The 14,751-nt window shown below is 48.8% G+C and overlaps 1 protein-coding gene across 9 annotated transcripts in view; it reads right to left on the reverse strand.

Moving 5' to 3' along the window:
• Window positions 1–14,751, reverse strand: part of NPAS2 (neuronal PAS domain protein 2) — a 174,111-nt gene that overhangs the window by 15,425 nt on the left and 143,935 nt on the right. For all 9 annotated transcript variants that reach the window (XR_011998034.1, XR_011998035.1, XM_072742972.1 and 6 more), the window contains 7 exons: window positions 14,244–14,326; window positions 13,380–13,486; window positions 10,916–11,063; window positions 8,669–8,753; window positions 5,408–5,549; window positions 4,801–4,910; window positions 2,558–2,647 (listed from right to left, as the gene is read on the reverse strand). Coding sequence is in view for 7 of the 9 variants with exons in the window: in XM_072742972.1 (XP_072599073.1) it covers window positions 2,558–2,647; window positions 4,801–4,910; window positions 5,408–5,549; window positions 8,669–8,753; window positions 10,916–11,063; window positions 13,380–13,486; window positions 14,244–14,326 (765 nt within the window). In the remaining 2 variants the exon portion in view is untranslated. The remainder of the gene's footprint in view (window positions 1–2,557; window positions 2,648–4,800; window positions 4,911–5,407; window positions 5,550–8,668; window positions 8,754–10,915; window positions 11,064–13,379; window positions 13,487–14,243; window positions 14,327–14,751) is intronic.

Here is a 14,751-nt window from a genome sequence, read left to right on the forward strand (position 1 = left end):
TCCCAACAATCTCCCTTTTCCATTTCTTGCCCATCGTCTTTTGCAAACCCCTCCAGAGACTCTTCCCCTGCCCTCTGCCCTCCCATACACGGAAGAGCAAGGCGGCTGGGAGAATTTCAGATATAGCTGGGATACACTGAAGGATGGAGTAACTGACCACAGCGGCGAAATAATAAAAAGAGCCAGTACGGATAATAAAGGTGGGTGCTGCCATTTACGGAGACCCACACCTGCCAGTCACTGCCCCAGGCCAGCAGAGGCAGGACATTAATTCTTCACATCACACACCATGTCACGCATGTGACTCGCTTGAGATCACAGAGCTAGAAGGTGCTAGGGGCCAAAATGTGAATCCAGAGTCTCAGGAGTGGGACGAGGCCAAGAGGTTTTGCCAGCAACACCTCCCCTGCCTCCCAAATCACCTCAATCAGAGCAGCTCTGGCTTCAGCCTTCATTTAGAAGAAAAAGTTCTGCTGTTAAACACGAGTTTAAAAATACCTGTGCTATGCCAGACTGTATCACAAAATCCCTCAGCAGAATGTAAGTAATCAAAACACCGAGCTGGGAGTTTGAAAGAGAATTCGATTGAGAACGAAAATGAGTTCTAGCAGGTAGGAGATTGAACACACGCACGTACACACACAACACAGAAGCTTCCGCGGTGGGTTCTACAAAGTCAGGAGCTACGTCTGGCTCACCCGGTAGAGAGGGGGCTCTGGGCTGCCCAGGTGGCTCCAAAGGGAAACGGGAGAGGCTGGGCAGTCAGGGAGGGGGCGGCACTGTGTTTCATAAGTGTTAGTCACTTCCAGCATTATTCTGATTTTCTCAAGGCATTACAGGACACCCAGGCATGAGTCTCCTGATCATGGGCTTTTTGATAAAGACATTTATTCTAATTTACAGACATTTTAGAAAAACCGTGTGAAGCAAAACTACCAGCTACCCAGGGAACCATTTCTCAGATTTTGGATTTTATTTCTTCCCCCTTTTTGTGATAGGGGGCTAGGGTGATAACATGGGTGAACAGGAAGAGAGAAAATGAGTGTCCCTTGTTTTGCACGGAGCAGGTATGAAAAAAACTGACTGACTTGAAAGGTCAGCATTATGCAAGAACATCTTCAGGAATGTGGTCATTATTAATTGTGATATGCCAAACAGACTAAGAACTCTCATTGTTAATCAAACTGGTGTTTGACACATGCAAAATCAGAACTTGAAGAAGTCCTTAATCACATCATTATGCATTATAAAACAAAGAAATTCTGCTACTATGCAAGACCTAGAAGTTAGAGGGACTCTCCTTTTATGTGCCTTTGGATTGAAAAAGTTACTAATTTCATACCAAATGTGCCTTGGAAATTCGAGGAGAATTTTTTTTTTTTCCTAATGAGGATGAATATAGACGATTTTAATTAGTTGACTCTGGATGAGTAATTTTTATATCCTTCTAGCCTAACTGTAGCGAGGAGCATGTGCTAGCAGGTGTCCTTATTCTAGGAAGGCATTTGAGACCACTGTTAATGGGACGTATGTTGTGGAAGAGTTTTCATCAGTGGTGACAGGTTTGCACCGAGTCCACACTTTGGCAAGAGTTCGGCCAGGGGCATGTGTTGGTGAAAGGCTACCTGTGACCCCCTTGGGGCCAGAGAGGACAACCAAGCTAAAAAGCCCATGAAGGGATTAAAAGCAGAGGCTGGCCTCAGTGGAGTATAATGCCAATCAGCTCCACTGCCCTACTCAGCCACAGAAGGAATGACCGCTGTTTCATTCAGCCACTTGCCAGGCCTCAAGCATGGTGCATACTGTCAAAGCTCCCTGCTGAAGCCCATACCTACGCCCTCTTCCCTGTGGACCCTCCACTTGGCAACCTCCTACCCATTTTTCCAGGCCCAGCTTAGGCATTACCTCCAGGGGTGTGTGTGTGTGTGGGGGGTATTTTCTTACAGGTTCTGAAAGAAACACACATGCCCTGCCATGGAGGTCGGTCCCTTTCTATGCCTGCCCCTCCCTTGAATCCTGCCCTACTAAAAGCAAGGAGTGTGCTCCAATCACTCGGTGCCCCTCACACTCGCTCACTGCCTGATACGAGTAGCAACTCACTAAATGTTGCTGAAATAAGAAGCAATTAGTCAGCAAAGCCATGATCCTTAAAAAAAACAAAAAACAAAAAGCAAAAAACCACCCAAATGTGGTATTTATAGTACTGGACTCACAGCTCTTACAATTTTGCAGTCTCCCTATGACATTTGGCCTAATTTAAATTTTCCTAAAATAACACAACCAATCTGGAGTCATAGAAAGTAAGAGGAACATGGAAGAGTGACAGAGATGAATGAAGATTAAGAAAAGGACAGTGGCCAGACGCACACGTATAGGAGAGAATTCATAGCTTGACATGTCCTACTGGCACCTTGGGAGAAATGTTTCCTGTTTTGGGATCTTGGTTTACCTTTACTTAGGCACCAGTGCATCCCCACATTCAGAGGGTACCAGGCAGGCATTACATCGTGGGGAAGTGCTGCCACCAGGTTTCTCTTTTCCTGGGTCCCAGACTCACCTGTGTCATGGGGGCAGGGGAGCTCTGCAGGATGGTCTGAGGCAAGAGCTGCTGTGTAAGGTTACAGGATGATGGGGCCGGCAGGGGTGCCTGGGGAAGAGAGGGGGCCTCTATTAACACATAAACTTCTGGGCCATTCCAGAGGTATGTGGGCATCCTTGGTCAGCTGGGTTCTCTGGCTTAAAGGAGGCCCTCCCGCGCTAGAGTGAAGAGCTCACTTCTAGAAGGTGGGCTATGCTGCTGCCCTTGCAGGACACGGAGTCAGAGCTGACCCATGGCTGGTGAAGGGTGCAGCATGCTCTTGAGTAAGATTCTAGGGTCCCTCGGGGTCCGTGATGCCTCCTCATCATGCTTGGCAGCTCTGCTCCACTCCCCCTCCTTTGCCTTCTGTCCTAGATGCCATTCTTGGTGGATTTGGTAGCTCTTCTCCCAAACTGATACATTCTTAGCAGTGTCATTGAGCAGTATGAATGGGGTTGCGCTAATAACCGGTGTTGGCTTTGCGTGTGGTCCCGATGCTTTCTGCTCAACACTAATGCAGACGGACATGCATTAGTGCCATGCATATATATATGTCCATGAATTCCTCCAGGCGGTGAACACTGGTGCAACTTCACCAGACCCTGCCTGGAATCCAGTCGAGACACTCCTGGGAGGTCAGCTAAGTCACAGACCTTGTTTCCTGATCACTCGGGACAGGGCAGGGGGATGGTGGCGAGACAAAGTGTAGACCCGAGAGGTAAAACACTTAGCTTCATGGACTAGTGAGAGTTTTAAAAGCAAAATCAAGGGATTCTTCTGAAGTTGTTTCCAAACTGTCCTCGGGCGCTAGGGACCCCAGAAAGCAGCCCAAATGGGAAGTGTTACCCTGGACAACATTGGGAGGAAGTGACAGCAGGGGGCCTAATTTTGAGTGAGCAACCCCAAGCACAGGGACACCCAGAGCCTGCTTCAGATTCTCCCAATTGCATCCCACAGCGGCAGGGACCAGGACCGTGCTTCCATCAGTGGCAGAAGGTAGTTTTATTGGACAGCTAACTGCCAAAAGAATGGGGTTCATGGTTTATGAGCCTGTTGAAAGGTGGTTGGGGAGAAAGAAAGTGGCCTTTGTCGTGCTAGTTTTGAAAATAAAACATGTCACTCAAGCTTTTCAAGTGCATAACTATCAGGGAGACAGCAAGCAGGAAGGTGGCACATCCACCCCCATCTCCGAAATGCCAGTGAGGGATGGGTGTGAGGTATTTGGGGGACTACCTGGATGCAGGCCCTGAAATTCTTCACACTTCTCCCATCCCGAGGTGGAGGTCTAGGCCCATCTCTGTGAGTGACCTGTGGCCGCTCTGCCCAAGACGAATGGCAGAGGTGACACGGTGGGACATCCGAGGCTAGGTCATAGAAAGCCATGCAGCTTCTGCTTGGCTCTCCTGGAAAGCCCCCTCTCCAGACATTTCTTCTTGGAACCCAGTCGCCGTGCTGGGAGAAGCTCAGCTCCCAGGTGTGGAGAGGCCCGTGTGAATCGAGGGTGGGTGGCCTGGTGGCCTTCAGCAAGCCCAGCCCAGCCCAGGTGGCAGAGGTGAGTGCGGATCCACCTGGGATGTGGATTCCCCAGGCCAGGCTGGCAAGGTCTCCGACACCAGGCAGCAGAGAGGAGTCAGCCCCACTATGCTCTGTTTGGATCCCATGAACGTGAGAAAGGACTGTTGCTTTACACCACTAAGTTTGGGGTGACCCCTTATGAGGCAAGAGATACCTGGAGAACTGTACATCAGTGATTTTTCATATAGCCAGCAAGCTTTCTAGAAGGCCACTCCTTCCCTGACCTTCTGGAGAGGTCTGGTGTGTATCAGCCTGATATATGCAGACGTATTGTTTTGTTGACACAGACATCTCAAACATTTTCACTGGAGTGAAACAGGAGCCCAAATGGAAGGATCCTGTGTATCCTCAGAGACTCCGGGGTGAGGTGGGGGTGATCCCTGGTTTGAGGTTTCCAGCTTAATCTTTAAAACTCTTTTGGATTTTGCATTCTTTGAGTATAACATTCATGTTAATTTTGGAGCAAAAATGTTTCAGATTGGTGGCCACTTAAATTACCTAGCTTCCCACCCCTGCCTGCCACCCTACACTCTCAATCTCTACATACAACTAGTTCTCTGGGAAGACGCAGCACGCTGTCCTGTGGCCTAGTCAGCCCCACCACGCTGTGGCACCCCCGGCCGAGAAGTTTAAAGTCACACACGTACCGGCATGGTGGCTGCCTGGCTGAGCCCTGGCACGGGGAGCTCTTGGGGCAGCGCAGCCGATCTCGGCAAAGCCGTGGTGCTGGCCTCTGCCATCAGCTTGCTCGGGGTGGCTGGAAGAAAGCAACCGATCACCTTCCTGATTCACACATACTAAACGGCTTTCCTATCAAAAGAAGGGAACAATGACTATGGTGTCCACGTAACAAGGGCCTGGTTGACAAAAGAAGGCCAGCATGAACGGAAGCCGAGTGAGAGGCACAGAAGTCCTATCAGCCTCCAACCTCACCTGGGAGCGGGGAGACGCCAGCAAACCATCCCCAAGCTTCATGACCGCCCGGTTCAACCAACTGCCTGACCTCACACCTTACCAGAGTCACCCAAACCCGGCCAGACTAGCTGGCCTGCGTGTCACCTGCTTTCTGCGGCTCCAGCACATGGAGAGGTGGAAGGCAGGAAGCCAGCGGGAAAGGAAGCAAGAAAGAGTACCAACTGCAAGGCAGCTTCACCCCGTGGGCAGGGACCGCCCCCATCTGCTCAGGCCTGGGCCCCTGTGCCCTGGCCCCCCATGGGGCGCCCACCCCCTTGCCATCCATGTCGGCATACTCACAGGCGGGCTCTGACATGGCCGTGTGCGAGGATTTGTGGGAGCTTCTGGAGGACACCGATGGTGAGTGACTGGTGTTAAGGCCCAAGGTGCCAGCGTCAAGTGCATTAAAGTGCTGCGTAGGGTCCAGGCTGGAGCCCTTGTCCTGAAACAGACATGCATGCATGCACGCGTGCACACACACACATGCAATCCATATTTCAGCATCGAGAGGATGGGAATGAATTATGTGACTTTAGCTCTTCTCTAGCTAGGAGGGAAAATTTGGAGGGTGTAGGGAGAAAGATCAGAACTATTTGGAAATAAATCCTGACATATCTGGGTAGAATATATGTATATATATATGTAATCCAGGCATCTTTGAGAGGCTTGTGGCCTTATACAAGCAGTATCTGTTACGCTTCCTCACCTTGGATTTGGATTTTGTAGATTTTCGTAACTGATGCTGCATTTTATTTTTTCCTTAAAACTGTCACCTTACTGCCCAGAATCTTGGCTTTCCCAGAAGGAGAGAAGAGGCAAGTTCTAGAAATGAGGGTGCTAGTGTGCTGGATTGTTAACACTCCAATGAAACAGATGCCTTTGGACCCTTCAGAGCACCTCCCACCACGGTCTCCCCACTGCTTCTCCTCTGCAGCCTCAGGGCCCTGGAGTGGAGAATAGGCAAAGGGTCAATGATCTCTTGTCCACTGGTTCCTGGATCCTAACTGATCCCGGATCCCAGGATGCCCCTGCTTCAAGTATTGTGTGATGAGAAAGCAACTTTGACCTCCAAACACTGAGGTCCTTCCATCCTGCCCTCCTTAGTGTCATAAGTGTAAGAAAACAGGGGTTAGGATAATTTTTAAGCTAAAGAAGAAACATAATGTTTGCTTTCCCAAGCCACGCTCCTATCCAGTCATAGTAGGATGGTGATGTTCCTGCCATCCACTAGGTTCTATGTCCCATGGTATTGGTCTTAAATCTCTGGGTGTGAGTCTATATGGCTATTCTGTCTTTTGAGTCATGATTCCCCGGAGGGTGGATGCTGTGTATGTGCCTGAGAAGGGCTGAAATGACTGATATGTGACCTATGGTCCTTTGTGCAAAACAGAATCACAGGATGTGCCTGGATTTGCTGTGCTAAATGTCAACTGTGAGGCTCTGCTGCTTGGTCAGAGTCTCCCCTAGATACACCTTTCAGAGTGGGGTCCTTGGCCCATGGCTGTTTGCAAATTGCACATTCCTGGTCAGCAGAGAAATATGTGCAGGCAGTGAGAGTAAGCTCTGAGAAACTTCTATAGCCATGTGCACATCACACTCAAGCATGGGAACTTGCATTTCACAAAAGCATCGGTCAGTGACAGATTTGAAATTAAACAAATTGTCCATTAGCACTAATAGTTTGAAAGGCATTGTTCCAGAGCTTTTCCTTTAAAAGGGGGCGGGCTGAGATTGTATTTGTGTGTTTACACACATGTGCATGTTTATGAGAAGTTCCACTGGGTTCTAGGATTCTCAAAGGATCAGAAACCTCCAGAACAGATTTCTGACTGGATGATGCACACTATGCCTGTTCGCGAGCCGTGATGTATGGTGTGTCTAACACCTGCCTATGGACAGCTTAGTTCTGTTCTCGGACATGATACACGATGCATTATATGACAGAGCTGAGCAATAAACGCTTCCATAAACAATGACAGGTGTGTCGTACCAGTGCGCTGGTGATGGATCACCATGGAACACACGGCCACGTAGCATGCCAGCAGGGGAGGCTCGCCAAAGACACTGACTGCTCTCTGGGCCTTATGGGGGATTTCTCCTTCCTTCCAACTCAACTCTCATGGACCAGAGATGCTTTCATCGTATTACTGCTGCTGCGGCAGCTTCTGACCAAAGTGTCTGGATTCTAGGTCCCTGGGCAGCCTGGAACTTGAACCGCATTTCGCCAATATAAGAGACGCTTTCCCCTATGTTTTCTGACATATCAGAAATTGGGATGTGTCTTCCAACTGATGAAAGGAAACCCTTATTTCACAGATTGGCGACAGCATCTTCTCTTTCTTAGTGGGAGATAAATAATGGTGGATCTTATAATGGATAGCTTCTTGGCTTTGAAGAAATACAATGCTCCCTCCCTTCCTTACTCTCTTTCTTTTTCTCCCAACATATCTGTCTGCTGGAAGAGTGACCTTTGAGGAACAGGGCTCTGGTCTGCTTGCACGTTTCCCTCCAGTTGTCTGACACATCAGGACAGAGATGGGGAAAGCCTGGCTAGAGGGGATCTGAGAGCTGAGTGCAGAGGAGGGTCGGAGGTAAGGCTTTGTGAAGGGAAACATCCCTCACTAGCAGAGCTCCCTGACACAAAGCTGGTTCCACCATGGCTGTTGACCTTCAGACACAGACGTAGAACGTGCAGCTTGTGACTGACAATATGGGGCGTGTATGATGGGCAGTCTCCTCGTGGGAGGCCTGGGTCCTGGAAGCAGTACGTCAGCACTTAGCCCAAGAGAAGGACAGGGGCACCCACATTATTGCACACCTCAATGGGATGAAGGAATAAGCCCCTAGCTTTTCATCTTTGGGAGAGATACCAAGTGGACTCATTATAGCCACTTTCATAAGGATAGGAAGTTGCTAAATCATGCTTTGAGTCCAGAGGCTCACTTGTTCGTTTCTTTCTTTCTTTCTTTCTTTCTTTCTTTCTTTCTTTCTTTCTTTCTTTCTTTCTTTCTTTTCTTTCTTTCTTTCTTTCTTTCTTTCTTTCTTTTTCTTCTTTCTTTCTTTCTTTCTTTCTTTCTTTCTTTCTTTCTTTCTTTCTTCTTTCTTTCAGATTATTTATTAATTTATTCATGAGAGACACAGAGAGGCAGAGACATAGGCAGAGGCAGAAGCAGACTCCCTGTGGGGAGCCCGATGCAGGACTTGATCCCAGGACCTGGGGATCATGCCCTGAGACGAAGGCAGATGCTCAACCACGAGCCACCCAGGCATCCCTGGAGTCTGTTTCCTATACAGCTCTGTGAGTTCTAACCCTCAGGACCCTCAGGTATGCAAGTTAAATCCTGTGTGTGCTTCTGCGCTGCCTCGTCTGAAGGGTGAGGAAAATAACAGTGCCTGCCTCACAGGAATGTCATGATGGTAAACAAGTGAGCACCCAGGAAATGTACTGAATGGTACTGGGAGTGTAGCAAATACAAATATTACTACTTTTATTATAGCAACTCATGGAAGAGCTTACTTAGGCAAACTTCGCCTTTGGCCAGCTGGTGGGGATCAGCATACCTTTAGTGCCGAAGCATGGACAGCCTCAGGGGGCGGGTCTTCCAAAGCCAGCTCCTGCCTCCTTTCTACCCGGACATCTGCATAACTGATCGGGAAATCAAGAGACCACAGCTGGAGGTGGGACATTCCAGATGGCAACAGCAAAGAGGGCTTGTGTGATACATCGAGGTACCCCACGTGACACCCACCCCAGAATCGTCACCCCGAAGGAGGCTCGTCTGATCACTTGTTTGAGGAAGGAGTTTCATTCTCTGCCCAAATTCCACCAGAGTGACTTCTAATGTGATATTCAAAATATTTTCCTTTCCAGGATGTTTTTATTCCCTTTCTCCTTTACTTAGCTTCTCCCCATGCCCTGAGACTTCCAAACGTAATTGTCTTTAGAAACATATTTTCATCTACAGGATAAGCCTCGGCCTTTGAATGATCAGAAGCTTTTCTCAAAACCTACTCAGTCTGGACTGTGCATAGGGAAGTGACACATGACTTTTCTAGTAATTATAACCTTTGAACATTATCTCTCAAACAAATCTAGATCCAGACCCAGAGTACTGATTAGTCTGTGGACCCACTTTGAAAATAGCATGGGTAAATCCATTCAGTGTGGTGATGGCTGCAGGGCCCCAGCTGTGGCCTCTGCTTCATGAGTGGAGGTAGAGGCTGGGTGAGGGCCTTTGGGAAGTGACAGTGGCTCTTGGGCCCCTGGAATGCTTGTTACCTTATTTACTCACTAGTTTACTTCCTACTTTCTCTGAGAGTAGATTCCCAAGATTTGGGAGGTAGAGGATGGAGAGAAAGAGCAGGGTCAAGGGCAGAGTCTGAAGACCAAAATGTTGATGACGTCCAGCCTTCCCTGGCAGCAAAGGCCCAGGCTGGGTGGCAGTAGGTGGACAGGCCTGTCATCGGAAACCACTGGCTGCTGAAGTGCCAGGGGGTGGTGAGCAGCCAAGATCAAGTCCCTGAGAGTGGCATGCAGTGTGATGGTCAGGGTCACTGGCAAGAAAGACCAGCATTTCTCCCCACTTACTGAAATAAGAGAGATTTGCTTGTGGACTGCATAAATGCATGTGTGTGTGCATGTATGTATGCATGGTATCTCTCCATTTATCTACCCACCTACCTACTTATTATCTATCATCTATCTTTGATGTATACACATATAAAATGCAGTATGTATAGCATCTATGTGTACATATATATCTACCCACCTATTATCTGTCATATATACATACATGCCTACACTATATATAACCTTTCTTTCTTTGCTCTGCTCACAAGTTCTTCTTCTCTAGACCAGTTTCAAACTGATTGATGTCCTTAAAATCTCTGCAGTCAGGGGTTAAAAACCCCATGAATGACATTTCTCCTCTACCTTTGGAACTGTGACCCTACACAGCCCGCATCTAGGAAATGCTGGGTATGCAGCTTCCCCGGGAAGCTCTGCTTATCCCCCCTGAGCTGGGGGCTCCCTAAGGCCACTGGGAACTGCTTGGAACCCTCTCCCACTCGCAGCCAGGCTCTATTCCCATCACTGCCTCAGTTGCCAGCAGGGGTTTTTAATGTATTAAAAATAAAGGGGACTAGGTCTGTGAGTTATTTAGATGTAAAATTTTAATTTTCTTCTCTCCCTTTTTAAGATTTCATTTATTTGAGAGAGAGAAGAAAATAAAGTCTTAGGGAGGGAGGGAGAAAGGGAGGGTGGGGAGGGGGAGAGAGAGAGAGAGAGAGCACACAAGCATGGGGGAGAAGCAGAGGGAGAGGGAGAAGCAGACTCTCTGCTGAGCAGGGAGCCCAATACAGGGCTCATCTGAGGATCCTGGGATCATGACCTGAGCTGAACGCAGACACTTAACCCACTGAACCACCCAGGAGCCCCTTAATTTTCTTTTCAAAACAGTGACAAGGGAAGGCTGGGGGATGAATGGAGATGAGGGGAAAATGTGGAAGGAGGTTAGGGAAGCAGTAAATCACTAAGTCACATGTTGGCAGCCTGAAAGTGGGCATGAAGCTTGTGGAGGGGCCTGAGTCCTCAGTCCACCACCGGGCAGGGGGAGCAGAGATGATTGTGTACCTGGAAGGAAGCTGAGCTCTGGAGACTATTCTGTGACCTGCAGGGTACAGCTCGGGCCTGCTGAAAAATTCGAGCTCAGGGCTTGCTTGCTCTTCAGCAGCTGAGAGTACCAAGGTAGTGGGGGCTCCATCTGAGCGGTCAGGGGCCTTGCCCACCCTCCCTGCCCCAGCCCTCACCTGACAACCGAGTGTGTGCACACGATGAACTCGGGCTTGGAGTTCCACTGGTGGTAAGTGATGTAGTAGTGCGTCTGCAGCCAGATCCACTGCTGGCCCTTGGTCAGAAACCGGTAGCAACAGGACTTCCCTTTACCAAACTGCATCACTGTTAGCAGAAAACGGAGTCTGCATGTAGCAAACATTGATATGAAAATGATCTTCCCCCCAGAAATTACTGTGAAAAATATAAGCCTTTGAAAACACAGTGCCCAGGACGCCTGGGTGGCTCAGTGGTTGAGCGCCTGCCTTTGGCTCAGGTCGTGATCCCGGGGTCCTAGAATCGAGTTCTGCATTGGGCTCTGCGCAGGGAGCCTGCTTCTCCCTCTGCCCATGTCTCTGCCTCTCTCTTTGTGTGTCTCTCATGAATAAGTAAGTAAAATCTTAAACACACACACACACACACACACACACACACACACACACACACAAACCCAGTGCCCAACATTGTTGATTTCCCCGGGTATGCTGTATTTTAAGTGACTATCAGGATCCTGGTAAATAATACTGAATTCTTAAATCATGGGAGAACCACCTGCATGCTTCCCCAGATGCTCAAAGGCTCAAAAGAGCTCCAGACAAGGGCAGATTCCCTAACTGGAGCTTAGTGACAAAGGGGGACAGGTTTGTCCACCGCAGGTGGACCTGTCTTTGGAGCTGCAGGAGCCAAGGATGGAAGAAACAATCCAGATACTGGGAGAGCTAGGCCCCAAATAGACCTGACAGCCTGCAACCTCTGGAGGGATCGTGCGGCCGTCAGTTAGCAATTCATGCTGAGTGTACACAGCCCTGAATGCGGGAGTCAGCTCCAGCTGCCTTCCACCTCAGGCCTCACCACCCCAGGGCTGTTGGAGGGCGGGAGGCTGGGAGGGACTGTGGGTTTAGGGGAGGACAATTTGGGTTTCATTGCCCTGGTGGCTGGAGTTTAGCACCTCTTTCTGCAAACAGTTAACAGATATCACAGCTAGAAAACTACAGCTACAAAGGGAGCCACTGCCTCAGAGAAGGCGATCTCTGAAGAGGTGGGAAGCCGAGCTCCAGAGTGAGAAGATCTAGCCTGAGCCCTGGGGCAAGTCCTTCAGAAGATGAAGGTAATTCTACAACCAGGATGGACTTGCTCCCTCAGAAGGGTCAGATGCAGCCGAGGCTTGAGGTAACCCTGCTTCTCAAACTTTCCTGGTGCCCACGAGTCACTTGAGGAGCTTGTCAAAATGGCTGTTCTGATCCTGCAGGCCTGGTGGAGAGGCCTGAGAGCCTACAAGGCTAACCCACCCCTTGTGATGACTCTGCTGCTGCTCAAGGACCACCCTTTGTGGAGCAAGGGGTTCAAGTTTTAAAGATTTGCCTCAGATTCTAAAGGGGATCCTGATGGAACTCGAGCCTTGTCTTCCGTTGAGGAGAAGAGCAGAGAAGAGAAAGTTCTCAAGGGCACGACAGACGGCACGTCTCTCAAAATATAGTGTTAGTGGTCAATTCATGTGTCAGGATCCATAAGTCAGTATGACTACAAAAGTTCCTGTTTAAAGCTAGGACTTGGCACTGAAAATACGGCTGTAAGTGGTTAATTCTTGACTCCTCTTGCTAAGTGAGAACCCAGATATGCTAATTCTCCCTCCCTCCCACATCATGAGTCTAGCTCCCCTTATCTCTCTCTTTCTCTCTCTTTTAATATTTTATTTATTCACAAGAGACACAGAGAGAGGCAGAGACACAGGCAGAGGAAGAGGCAGGCTCCCTGGGGACTCAATCCTGGGACCTGAGCCCGGGATCACAACCTGAGCTCAAGGCAGACGCTCAACCACTGAGCCACCCAGGTGCCCTTCCCCTTATCTTCTGCAGCAGAGAGCCTCCCCTGATCCCCTCCCCCAGCCAGGCAAGCCCCCCAGTATCCTGAGCACGTCCCCTCCAATGCAGGGACAGCATCCTATAGTGTCACCTATTTCTGCTTTTCCATTAGACCTTGCTCCTGCAGAACAGCAAGGAGATTCTGATCATCGTTATGTCCTGGGCCTAGCTCTCTGCCCTCTAGCTTGGCGACCAATATAGGTCAGTTGACAAAAAGCAGTGATGTAAATTCAGTATTTGAAATGTATAGCATTAACTTAGAAAAAACGACCATCATCATCTTATTTTCCTAGGTAGGATTAAAATAGCTTGCATATCTAAGGGGTGCTGGAAGGTGCTGGAAGGTGCTGGGGGGTAGGAGGAGGCAGAGCAAAGTCAATTCCAGGTGAAAGCACAACCCAGGGGCAAACCACATAAGGACCTCCACCACGCTCCTACATCATTTCAGAGAATACAGTCTTCCTCCTTCAAAAGAAACCAGATAATAAGCAGACTTCCAGGGCCCCAGGGCCCTGCTGTCAGGGCTCCTGTGGAGGCTACTGGAGGCCTTTAGGCCTGGGGCTGGGTGTGCGATACTCACAGTGCTGGTGGCACCTGGCCAGGAGCTCCAGATCATCAATGTGGTAGTAGTCATAGCCCGAGGTCCCCAAAACTTCAAAAGGCAGGTATCCTATGATCGGAGGGGCTCTGCCAAACAATGGGGATAGTTCATCAGAGAGCGAGTACCCGCCCGGACTCACCGCGGCAACACCTCAATACAGAGGGGGTACAGTTGGCACACTTAACAATCAACACAGAGGCCTCATTTCTCAAGAAGGAGGACAGGAAGATGGTTTCACAGTGGTTCAAACCAGAGAGGCTGTGTCTTCCAAAGTGCTCAAGCTTTTTGGCATTTAGATACTCGGTTTTACTGACATCACCTGGGTTAAATGATAATAAACTTTATCATGACTGAACAATTAAAAATAGCTATAGACTGGGTCAGTCCAACCCCAAAGCGTAATAAAAAAATTAAAGGGTGGTGAGGGGAGATTTCTCATCCTTCAACTGTGAAAAATGTTATAGAAGAAAGAAGATTGAATGAAAGGGACAAAAGGGTGTTGAGAGAAATTAAGATGAAAAGTTTCTCTCCCATCTGCTCCTGCCTTCCTGGGAACTGGAGAGGGTCCCGAAGGGGTGGGGGTGTGGGTCTCCCAAAGATGTCCCCGGGCTGTGGCACCTGGCTCTCCTGAGATGCTCTGACCCAAACAAAGAACATATCCATGGACAACTTGCAGTTGAAGGGAAGCCACCTCACTCTTGGCTAGGAACGATTTTTCCTGCTGCCAGAAAGCCCTCTCCTCGAAGGGACCAGGCCCGACTTTTCTCTCCCAAGGAGAGCCTGGCTCATGCAAACAAACACTTGAAAAGGACCCAACCCAAATATGTTTTTCTTTTCACAAACCTGTGATCCAGAAATAAAAATTTCCATTCCAAGCTATGCCTTGAAGTGAATTCCTCTAAGGGTTCGTCAACTATGCACATTTCCTGTATTAGAAGGGGGAAAAAAATGTTGCTCGGAGTGCCAGATGCTCACCCTAGGTTTGTTCAAGAACTCATGGTAGAGGGATAACAGAAGTTAAAATCATTTACAGCCAGTCTCCAAGTTGTGTTGGACTGAAACTCATCATCTGTAGCTAATTTCAGTATTAGCTGATACTAAATTTATTTCACGAGCTGGGGAAAAATACCTAAGAGCCAAAATGTCACACCACTCCCTTCCCATTATCTACAAGTGTGGTAAACATGTGGAAAAAGGCTTTTCATCTGAATTTGAATGACTAATTTAACTCAACATTCATGCCACGGATGTTAAAGCAATCACGGATGAGAGAATACGGACAAACCCTTGGTTTTGACGCTTGGTCCTCACCTCGGCCTGCCCTGAGTGGTATTAGGGTTGGTGTGAAAGG

Source organism: Vulpes vulpes, chromosome 16 (assembly GCF_048418805.1).
Source record: "Vulpes vulpes isolate BD-2025 chromosome 16, VulVul3, whole genome shotgun sequence".
Classification (NCBI taxonomy): Eukaryota; Metazoa; Chordata; class Mammalia; order Carnivora; family Canidae; genus Vulpes; species Vulpes vulpes.